This window comes from Stegastes partitus, unplaced genomic scaffold, assembly GCF_000690725.1.
Source record: "Stegastes partitus isolate 25-593 unplaced genomic scaffold, Stegastes_partitus-1.0.2 Scaffold189, whole genome shotgun sequence".
NCBI lineage: Eukaryota > Metazoa > Chordata > Actinopteri > Pomacentridae > Stegastes > Stegastes partitus.
Genome location: NW_007577920.1, coordinates 322,929 through 334,691, shown reverse-complemented (window position 1 = coordinate 334,691; position 11,763 = coordinate 322,929). Strand labels below are relative to the sequence as shown.

The window sequence follows — 11,763 nt, the reverse complement described above, 5'->3', positions numbered from 1 at the left end:
CCGTGAAGCTTGTATAGTTAAAAGCTAAACTACCAAGGCGCTACTTGTTTTTATTGTCTGAGAGGAAGGAGCTGAAGATGACGTGATAGTGCCACCTGCAGGCCTGACTGGCTGAACTAAGACACAAACAAAGGTTCCGTAGAGTTTGACCTTCTGGCACAGCATAAAAAAGACAGCATTAGTAAAGACGGTAAAACATTAAAAACAATAATAAAACTATAGAAAAGGCATAGAATATTTTACAAACGCCTGTCTGTAAATCTAGAGTTTTACATAATATTAGTCATATACACATTTGAATATGTAATTTCCACTCAATTATAGCTCTATTATTTTCAGATATTTGGTGATTAAACACCCTCTGACTCCCAAAATTGCCCCAGCATCCACCTTTTCAAAGCTACACGGTAATCTACATTTAAAATGACAAATCACCCTGCTTGAAACAAAAGCTTCAAGTAAAAGTTTTGACTTGTTAAAGCAGTAAAAACACGTGTTGATTAGCAGTGATTACTGTGTGCTGTTTGTTAAACATTTTTATGGTGTACATGCTTACATGTACAATGCATATCATAAGTAAATATCCAAAATAAAAATTAGTTTTCCTTTTTTCCCCCCATTTTTTATTTTGAGTTGAGGAAAAACAGGTTTGTATCTTGCAGCAAAAAAAAAAAAGTTTCAGTGGTTAATTCTTTATATTTACATACTGAAATAATTAACACCTCATTTAAAGTGCAAATTTGAATTGCGACAAATTCAGTAATGCAACAACTTCTATGAAGATATATAGAAGTTAGTTTCAGCTGATTAAACTCTGTGCTGACCTTTTTCACAAAACAATATTATAACAAAATTAAAAATATAAAATTCTCAAGATAAACATATTCAATGTGCAAATACTGTTTATTCACTAAACGATTTCATTTTAATTTCAGTTTTTTTTATTAATGGAGACAGGTACTATTAATAGTATTTATTATAAAGTAAAAATAATAAAACTTACACGAGTATATTCTTTAATTACACAATACACACAAGCTGTTCCATTTTAAAACATGTTTATTGGTCATATACAAAATAAAGTAAGCTGTTTATCAACAAACGTACAGTATATACATCAATAAATTAAAAGATGCATCGGACCGATGATGAAACAGTTAATTTCATGATTACCAATACCTTGTCATCATCACTATCTACAAATTGCAAAAAAAAAGAAAGAAAAAAAAAAAAAGAACAATAATTTAGTTGAAGATAAATACTTACAAAGACTGTCACATTTTAAGTATTTTCCCATAGAAAGTACTGTCGTAGAATAATTTATTACACCCCATACAGAAATATTACAAAACACAGAATTTCCTATTACAAGGGCTTTTCTGAATAGGTTACGCCATATTCACACAAACTCACTACTTTTCTATAGCTTTAAACTGACCATTATATACTTTGAGAAACACAAAGAAAGAAATCCCAGCTCTCATGAGCAACCTGGCTGAATGCTCACCAGTAGACAAGGTGGTTTGACAAAAAATAATGTCATCAAGAGTAAAATGAAAGAGGGAGACTGTCACAACAACAACAAAAAAAATCAGCTTAAGTGATGTGATACCTGAACTCTGTGTGAGCTTTTTTATCATTAGACGTCGTACAGCAGATGCGGGGGGGGGGGCAGAGGCAGCAGCAGATGGGGTAACTTGGGAGGCAAAACTAACATTATTATTGATGAAAACACCAAACAAACGATCAAAGGAATTCTCGGTTCATTTACTCTCATCGATCTGGATCAGTGGCGGGTGAAAGGGCTTTTAGAGTCCAGTGGCGTGATTCACTAGACAGGAAAACAGCTGAACTGCTGCATACCGATTGGCCAAGCAGCAAGATAAGGAGTTAATGATTTGCATCTTCTAGAAGGTGTTGTGAGGACGGGCCTGGTAGGCTGCTGAATTAACTCACAGACCATTTGTAAAAAGCGATAGGACAAGTTAAGTGGGTTTTATCCGACGTGTCTCCACCACTCCTTCTGCCTCTGTAAAATATTTATGGACGCGGTTTAAGTGGTTGCTCGGGTTTGTGATGAAATGCCTTATCATATGGAGGGTATGACCCCTGTACAGGCTGCGGAAAATAAGGTCAGCGTGTCTTAAAGCTCGTAAAGTGTGTTATGGAAAGCCACCGAGCTGCCCTGTCTGATCATCACTGAAGGTCAGCGCTGTCAGCTGATCCGTGTCTGCTGAGTGAAAATCAGGATTAAACTTCTGTAATATTTAGCCTCATTTGTTTACACGCCACTTCACACCGCGAAAAAAGTCTGGAAGACAAAAATCACAATTCTTCCGCTCGACTGGAGGCCTTACGTGACAGCTACATTGCATTTTGCATTCAGTCAGAAATGGATGAAACTAAAAATAGTGGATGATGTCACGTTTTCACAGTTGACTGTTGAGTGAAACTGGGTAAGCCACAACACATAAGCCAAATTTAAACAGAGGCAAACTGGCACTGGCATTTACAACCGAGCGTAAAATGCTAAACACACTGTATATTAGCTCTGTAACCTTGTCACATCACATTGTACCTGCAATTATAAAACAGACAACTTGACAAAACGACTACAATAGCATCACTGCTCCTGTGCGGCAGGAGTTCTAATTTTGCCCTACACAGTTTGCATAATTAGATATGTCTATTTAACAGCAGCCACCATGTTGACACATTTACGTTTACACAGTATGCATCCCTTTTTTTTTTTTCTTTTAAAGTAGAGGAGCATAAAAAATACAGAGTAGGATTAAACATATTGTTCGACAGTGGCACAAACAGTCGTACAGTTTGACACAACCTAGCCTCAACACAAGTCGTGTTTCTTCCTATTTTATATCTACGCAACCACACAGGACCTGCCAGTGAACAACAGAAAAAACATCTTTCAACGAGGAAACAGACAGGAAGCAACAGAGTGACAGAGAGAAAGAATAGATTTAAAAAAAAAACAAAAAAAAAAAACAACAGATAATCAAATAATGGCATTCAGCCTGTACAAAACAGGGCATGTTTTTGTTTTTTTTTTAAATATGGAGAAAACACATAAATATACTGGGTGTAATATTTAAATTTGCTTGTAGCTGAATACCTCTGAATATATTCCTGTGATAAGTCATGTGAAGTTCTCTGGTTTGACTAAACAATTACCAATTTAAAGATTACAGACAAACAATAGTTTTAATTCTCAAACCCACTTATCTACCCATGCTTGTTCAAATTCTATTTTATATCAATGTTCTGTAGAGATGACAACACCTTACTAATTGTAGAAACTGCACAGCAGTAGGCTAGCTAACCCATTTTTCTTCACAGTGGAGAAGTAGCGGTTCAGGTAAAAGGCTGCATGTACGCAATGCTTTTATTATGCAAATTGCTTCTATTTCAGTAAATGATTAGCTTTAAATCAGGTTAAAAAATGTTTGAGGCAATTGTACTCCTAGGTAAACCTCCCTCTGACAGACAGACAGACAGACAGACAGACCGTTAAATAACAGAATAGATTTTTTTTTCACTTCATAAAACACCATATACAAATGTTATTTCACTTCCCTGACACTTCCAGAAGAGCTTAAAAACAAATACAACATGAACAACATTAAATATACACAGCAAAAAACAAAATATCTTTATCACACACTACAAAAATAAGTTATGGGAGTGGGTGTGATGAAGCCATGAAGGCCTGTGGTTGAGTTTCCCATCTCTGGTCACCTTGCCGGATGACCTGAAAACACAAAACGACGACGCCTGTGACATTAACCGAAACGCTTCCTCATCGCATCGGTCATTTTCTCTGCAACAACGAGCCGTGAACAACGCAAGGGCCGAAATAAAGACACAAAGGCCTGTTCAGAAGCATGTAAAATGGGTCAGCCGAAGTGAACTTCTTCAAATACATAACTCATAAGTGCAGTTTAACAAACGATCTAACACGTCTGCCGCGCTGGAGCTGAGTGATGGGGCCGGGAGGACAAAGATTTTATGATTAGAGAAAGAGTGCAGTTACCAACTGTGTCATCACCCGCTTCGGCCTGAAATCAAACGCGGATCAAAGTCATATCCATGAAATAGTGAACGTTATATTACCTCGTCACATACCTACACAGCACACCACACGCTAGTTCACGGTTACACACACGTGCCTAGTCACTAGAGAAAAACAAAGCTATTCAGTAGTTAAGCCACTTTTGGTACAATTGCAAAATAGAGAGATACTGTATATCAAACAGATTTCGTTATACCTTTTTTTACATGTCGTTACAAACAATGCAAAGATAATTGTCTTTATAAAATTCCAGACTCCACCATACATAGACAAAGATTCTTTGAGTACAGAACACCACACAAGACTACTTTTATGGTAAAGCCCGCGTGAAATGACAGCCCATTTGTGTGACTGGAAATTCAGAGAAATATCTTTGTTGAACACACTGTCAGTGATCACATCTTGTGATTAAAAGCAAAAGGAATGCAACATGAACTGCTCTGATTTGAACTGTAGGCGTAATAACCTACATTTTTTGAGTCAGCAGCCAATCAAATTGGTTACATGTGAACCACACAGTTAACATCAAACAGACATATGGACTTTTTTTTTTCTCATAACTGAACATCAACTTTCCATGTCTGCACATACAAATGAGAATAAATAGATGCTCCTATTTTGCACATCCTTTTGTTTTTTTAAGTAAGTGAACTGCCAAGTCACATAAATGAGTGTTATCGATACTATTAATCCTGATGGCGACTACACAGCTCATACAACAACGCACAGCGAGAGTTAAATGCTGCTACGAACGGGTTCCTGGTGGGTCAGTGTTTGCGATGAAGCACAGGTAAACACCTGCACCGAATCTCCACCATCCTTCCACAATTCCTCATGTCCTCTTGACTTCTTCTTGGTGCATATAATTAGGAGACCAAGGCACTTGCCCTTCCAAATTTTTATGAATAAACTTTTGAGCAGAACTCAAACAGACAGAAGACAACGTTTATCTTCATACAGCTCTGGTGTTCAAACGACCATTTCCCTGAAAATTCTCACACACTAAACTAAGGTCAGTAACTTGAATAACTTTGTCTCTTTTTTCCCATAATATGCTGCATGGTTGTTTTTTTTTGGTAATTATCAATTGCCTTTTCCCCGTCTCTCTGTAAAGTCCAGGAAGTACAGTATGTAATAAAGGAAGCCAGTTGGAATTGAAAAAAATGGAAGGACAGAGAAAGGATAAGGTTAAGAGAAAGCGAGACATCGAAAGTGAAGAGACCGTAGAAAAAAATACAGCTAACTAAATATAGCGATACAAAAACGAACACGCGCCACAGAATTTCACAGAATTCCTGATATATAACAATTCACACACAGAGAATACACCTTGGACCTCATGTGAATGACAACACAGTACAAAACAGTAGAAATACAGTTACCACCATTGTATAATATATATTTTTCTATAGTACTTTTCTGAAAAAGTTCTTGGCGAGGTGGAACAAGATGGAGCTTCTCTGCAGCCACTGAACCCAGCAGGTCAAATCTTGTGTGAATCAAATCCAATAACTTCTATATAACTAATCTTTAATCCACATGAAGTACATGTATTACAGTTTATGCACCTAATTTTAATGCCCAAACTTGGGCAAACAACCAGCAGTAAAATTCAACACAGGAAATTTGGCTCATTTAAACGAAAACTAAACAAAGATTTTTTCAGACGAATTTTGTGCATTTTTCTAGATTTGTTTTGTGACGTTTCTCAAATTCTTTGATGTTTCCTGGCTTTCAGTGACAATAGGAACCCTGTGTAACCTTGACCAAGGGCTCGCCTGTTTATAGACTCAATAATCCTCCTCTGCTTCCATTTTTTTCCTTCATCTGCACTGCTGTGAGACGGGTGACAGGAACATGCTGAGGCGATGTAGTGAGACTGCCCAGCTGTCTGAAGTCAGCGCAGGTGGAGGAGAGGGAGGCCAGCAGAGAAGAATTAGTCTGGTGCAGCTCAGCTCCATCCTGATACACCTCATCTATCTTCCCTTCCCTCAAGACCGTGCATCTGTTTTTGACTTCACTATTGTAATCACGCTCGTTGCCGTCGCCACCTTCCCCGGTATGAGTGGGCCGATGACCGATGATGCCACCCCGCCTCCCCCTCCTCCCCCTCCAGCCCTGACCCCGACCCCGACAGTGGGGCTCCGTGCCACAGTCCTGGCGAAGGTCTGCAACGCCTCGTACTTAGACCTCAGAGCGTCCAGCTCTACGCGCATCGACGCATTCTCATTGGCCAGTTTGTCCACCTCCTGCTGCAACTGGGCCTTCTGCTTCTCCAGCTCCTCCTTCTGGGTGACTCTCTTCACCCGGCAGCTGGCGGCGTAGCCCCGGTTCTTCAGGGTGCGCCTCCGCTGTTTCAGTTGCAGGATCTCTTCTTTGGAGAGCCCTCGCAGGTGCTGGTTCAGCTCCCGCACCGACATGGTCACCAGCTCCTCGTCTGTGAGGCTGGTGCCATTCTCGCCCGGCTCGCGCTTCACCTGGACAAAACAGGAGGAAGGAGGGGAGTGAGAAGGACATGGAGCAGCGCTTTGAATCCAGAGAATTCAGTGAGAGACTCGCTTACCTTCAAGGCTTTATTTCCTTTGTTAGTCGTCGTCATGCCACAAGAGCCTCGCTCTTCTGAACAGACCTGTGGATACACAGGAAAGCAACAAACGTAAGCAAAGAAACATCAAACAGCATTACTAAAAACCCCTGTTCCCTGCTATCAGCAAAAATATATTAATTGCAGATCAATACCTACCAAGAACAGTGGAGACATACTGAATCTAAATCCACTACTGTGAGAGCATATCACGCTATTACACATCTGTATCAGACTGTATGAGTGAAAGTGACACAAACTTTTCTTAGAATCTCCCTGGCTTCCTGTTCCCTTGCGGTTACACAGTGCCCACTACCTTTGTGTTGGTAGGTTCTTATTGGCTGGCTTTAGGCCAATAGGAATGAAATGAGTGTGAATGAAGAGGAAGTGGTAAAATTTGTGGGAAGGACTCCAGGGGAAAACCAACTGTCAGAGCCCTCACACACACACACACACACACACTTTACCTAAGTAGAAAAACAGAAATAGACCTGTAACTACTGAGGACAAATGTGAAATCAAACCAAATGCAATGCAGTAAAGTGGAAACAAGAGACAAAAGGATGGAGACACAACAGTGTGAGTCAACAAAGAGCCAGCGTGGAAGTGCAAAAGATGAGATCAGACCTTAGAGCGCACCGCTCCACGGATGAGCATCTCCACTAGCTCTCAATGAGATGCTTTGTGTGGTGTGCTGTTGGTCTTGCTCTCATCTCTCAGACCTGTGTGTGCGTGCATGCGTGTGTGTGTGTGTGTGTGTGCGTGTGTGTGTGTGTGCTCGATAAAGGGCGGCTATTGTTGCTGCTGCTGAGCGATCATCATGAGACCAGTCATGATGACTCAGCAGATTCCTGATCTCTCGCGCTCTCTCTCTCTCTCTCTCCTCTCTCACTTTTTTTTTTTAACTCCTCTCTCCTCCCTCTCTATCTCCAAACCCCCAGCTCCCTCCCTAAAATGTGAGGATTTGCCCAAAATATAGCCGCAGGCTTCAGTGAAGCCTAGAGGGCACAATGGGGGGTCAACAGGAGAACAAGCTCGCGTGTGATTGGCTGTTTAACAGATAGTGAAATGCAGTTGTCCTCAAAGCATAAAAAAAACCTGCTCCTCCAGCCAAACCGCTGCACCTGATACTGCTGAATCAGAATTTTACTTAAACCAATTTGCTGATTAAAGACAGCCTGTTCTCTCGCCGTATATATTTACACTCTCCTATGTATTTCACACCAGGGAAAGTTTAAAAAAGTAAGAAGTATATTTGGAAATGCCTCATATTTCATTCATTCACAAGTTCAGTAATTTAAAAAGCTGCTTCTTTGGGGAAGTGATGACATTTAAGAGACACGAGGCAACGCGTCCCGTTTCATCTTCATTCTTTTCTATCAAAAGGCACGGCACTGAGCGCGCCAGTGAGCTTCCCCCACAATGCACCTCTGTCTGTCTCTCTGTCTGTCTGTCTGTCTGTCTGTCTGCCTGTGAGGATGCGTGAGTGTTTGTGCGTACGCTGCCACAAATCCTACAGTTATAAATAGCTGTACATCAAAGAAAAACATAGCAGCAAGCACATACAAGTAATTATGCATGCACACACTACATGTCAACTTAAAAATTCTGTTTAAAATTCGACGCAATGATGGAGAACATGGGAAAAGAGCGATGCTACACTTTTCCTCACATGTGAGGGTTCAATCCAACAGAGCAAAGGCGCTGCTTCATTCAAAGCATTTGACTTCAGTACTTCAAACTCTCCTTAATGGGTTGGGATCAGTCAATTATATAAGTTCTTTCTTTTAACTGTGCATTTAAAAAGCTTCATCTCAAACGTCTGCATTACTGCACCCTTGTATTTTGTTGGGATGCAGCTTCCCAGAGCTGGAGAAGCATCCTCACACAAAAGATGGATGGAGGAGATGGAGGCTGAGGGTGGCTGCTGGGGATGGGGGTGGTGAAAAGAGGAAAGTAAAGGGGGGGTGGGAGTGAAAACAGAGGGGGCAAATAGGAGGCTGTTTCCCTGGCAGGCACTGGCTTATTTCCCCTGTGCCCAAACCCCCCACTCTCCATCTACATACAAACAAAAAAGCACGCTCACATACACATCACCCTGCCGCCATGCCAGCGGGGCACAATAAAACACACATGTAAAACGGCTGACTGCGAGTACGTGTAAACGTGGGTGTTTAACGAGCTAAACAATGCTCGATACGTGTGGAAACTGGAGATTTGTTGTGCACAGCGTAGAGGTTTGATGCCATATTTAATTTAAACATAATTAAAATCACTTTAGATGTTTAGACGCAAGACCATCGGAGAGGCGTCTGATTGATGCTAAATTAATTCTGCAGCTTCTCAACAACCCCAAACATACAGTCAGTCATAAAGAAGTATCTTCATTGACAAGAACAAACAGATGGCATGGCTCCCACAGAGTACTGATCCCAGCATCATGGAGTCATTACATGACGAGACAGATGACAGCATGAAATCCCCAGAAGATCTGTGGCAAGTTCTGCAAAATGCCTGGAACAACCTCCTTGTCAAGCACCTTGATCGATCTGATTATCGTTTAATGCACTTTGTGTGACATTAACAGATATGTAAAACTATTCATGGCATTAGTTTTCAAAGCAGTCTCACTTTTCTTACCTTAAACATTTGTTCAGGACTGCACATCCACACTGATACAGTTCGTTTATAAGCATTTCTGTTATCTGCAATTGTCTCATTTCGGATATTCTTCCAGTAAAAAATCACCAATCACTGCTTGTGGGTTGAAAAAATGTGTTCAGTAAAGATGAGAAAAATTCTGATTACAAGATGTGCCAATTTTGGCTGTGAACAAAATAAACAGCAACTAAATCTGATCATGAGCAGATCCAACTAAGTCACAGCTGAGAAAAAGATGGTACTGGTGCTATGGTGACAACAAATCATTATTTTAATTATAGATTAATCTGCCAAGTAGCAGCACGTCCTTGTAGCAGAATGGTTAAACCTTAACCAAGAACACCATACAATTGTGACATCCCACATGTGATTCTGGATGTTTGGTTCATGTCATACTCCTTTCTCCCTTTGTTTCTTGTCAGTACTACACTGCATTATCACTTCTCTAACAGAAGAAAGCTCCTTCTCAAAAATTACCACTTAATCCTTTTTTCTATGGCCTGAAAATTGTGAAAAATGCCCATCACAGGTCCACACAGTCCAAGGTATCGTCTTCAGATTGGTAGTTTTGTCCAATAGTCCTGCATTAATTGATCAATTAGTAGTCAGCTTAATCGATTAAGTGGTCAAGTATTCTCTAAGAAAATAATTCCAGCTACCTAAATATATAATAATAGTTAAAAATTCTATGATATTCAATGTTTTTAAATACTATTTTCTGGTTTCTTTACTTCTCCATGGCAGTAAACAAGACACGACTTTGGCATTTTACAAGCACAAAATAATCCTGTCCTGCCTTATAATAACATAGATGCAACTCTGCACCATTGCTTCCTGTAGAATACAAGGTTCTATAAAGTCACTGCCTCTCTTCATGCATCACTCTCCACTTCCCGAGCACACCAGCTCACCTGCGACTCTATTCAGACACTGTAAAACTGCTCTATGCTACAAAATGCCAAGTTATAAAATTGGAGTAATTTAGCCACAAAGCTGTCAAAGCTGGAAACTGATTCTAAAGAAAAATAATGATACAACAAGTCCCATCCTGCAGGATTAGTTTCTTATTATTGTTATGTATGAAACTCAAAAGTCTGAACCAATGTTTTTGAAACAGTCATTGGTACACTGCAACTTTGAGTTAGAGATGCTCAGCATCAGCAGCCAGTAGCATTGGCTACTTATTTCGCTCATTATATGTCTTCTGCTATAGAAAAAAACACCATATGGACCGTGATAACAAGTTGAAAAAAAACTTGATTATCACCAAACTATCTGAGATGATTATTTTTGCTCCAAAAAAGTAACTCAGTCAATTAACTGACTATCACAAAAGACCTCTAGTTGTGCTATGAAGCCATTTTTTAATGAGTGTTTGTCTCTGGACACAGTGTACAGTCCTGCAGATGGTTTTACATTATGCTTCTGATAGACAGGTTGCAGAAACAAACCAAGAAACACAGCAATGCACCAATAACAGGAAGATGTATACAAGCTAGCAGACAAACAAAAGCCTAAATAAAAGCCCCCCAAAAAATAACCATAAATACATAAATCACTGACTTTGCAAGTGTTTTACAGAGGGAAATACTCACACATTTTAGTTAGAAACACTGAATACAAACAGAACTTATTTGTCTCATCTGTAGCTGTAAGGCTACACTTGGAGACCAGGACAGTAGATCAAGTTTGGGTCCTTTATCATCAAGGTCAGACAACAACAAAAAAAACCTGACCTACACCACGGCACAAAACTGCAACCAACTAGTGTGTGTGTTTTGTCGGAGAGCTTGGCCCATTTGTAAGTCACTCAGGTTAAGGATCATCTGCTGAGCAAAGGCATCGCCATTCATCTTGGGCGCACACTCAGACACACACACACACACACACACACACACACACGCACACACGCACACACACAAAAAGGGCCAGAGGTGTCCTTCCCATAATGCTTGTGGGGTGATCGCTGCGGTGTGGTCAATGCCACAGCCACTGTTGCTACAACAGACAGCTTTTTTTGCTGTGGCTGGCTGTATTTTTTTATGGAGCAAGTGAAAGAACGCTGACGTCTCCAGAGCAGAGCAGAGCTGCTTACGGTTACAGTGGAGAGACAACACACAAACACACACGCACAAACACTGAGGACGGGACACGAGAATGGAGGGAGAGGTGAGAGGTGGTGGAGATGAGTAAAATACAGCGAGAAGACAAGAAAAGAGCCAGGAGAAGAAGAAGAAGAAGAAGAAGAAAAAAAAGAGGAACTGGTAAGATAGCAAGGTGAAGACAGAGTAGGTAAAGAAAGGAGGATGGAGGAGGAGGAAGAGGAGGAAGGGTGGTGGTGGTGGTGAAGGAGGACTGAAAGAATGCTGACGTCTCCAGAGCTGATTAGCGTTACACAGAGACATCACACCCACAGCCGAGAAAAATG

The 11,763-nt window shown here is 40.5% G+C and overlaps 1 protein-coding gene across 1 annotated transcript; it reads right to left on the bottom strand.

The window, feature by feature from the left end:
• Positions 1 to 1,041: 1,041 nt before the first annotated feature.
• Positions 1,042 to 6,918, bottom strand: mafgb (v-maf avian musculoaponeurotic fibrosarcoma oncogene homolog Gb). Its single transcript, XM_008280279.1, has 3 exons — positions 6,834 to 6,918; positions 6,654 to 6,719; positions 1,042 to 6,567 (listed from the first exon to the last, which is right to left on the bottom strand). The coding sequence occupies exons 1-3, from the start codon at positions 6,897 to 6,899 to the stop codon at positions 6,082 to 6,084; spliced, it is 618 nt and encodes a 205-aa protein (XP_008278501.1). The 5' UTR covers positions 6,900 to 6,918; the 3' UTR covers positions 1,042 to 6,081.
• Between the last annotated feature and the right edge of the window lie 4,845 nt (positions 6,919 to 11,763).

Coding starts and splice junctions, on each gene's coding strand:
- mafgb (XM_008280279.1), bottom strand. CDS start 6,899: ATGTGTAATAGCGTGATATGCTCTCACAGTAGTGGATTTAGATTCAGT. Junction 6,720..6,833: donor GTATGTCTCCACTGTTCTTG/GTAGGTATTGAT, acceptor GTGTATCCACAG/GTCTGTTCAGAAGAGCGAGG. Junction 6,568..6,653: donor AAGGAAATAAAGCCTTGAAG/GTAAGCGAGTCT, acceptor TGTTTTGTCCAG/GTGAAGCGCGAGCCGGGCGA.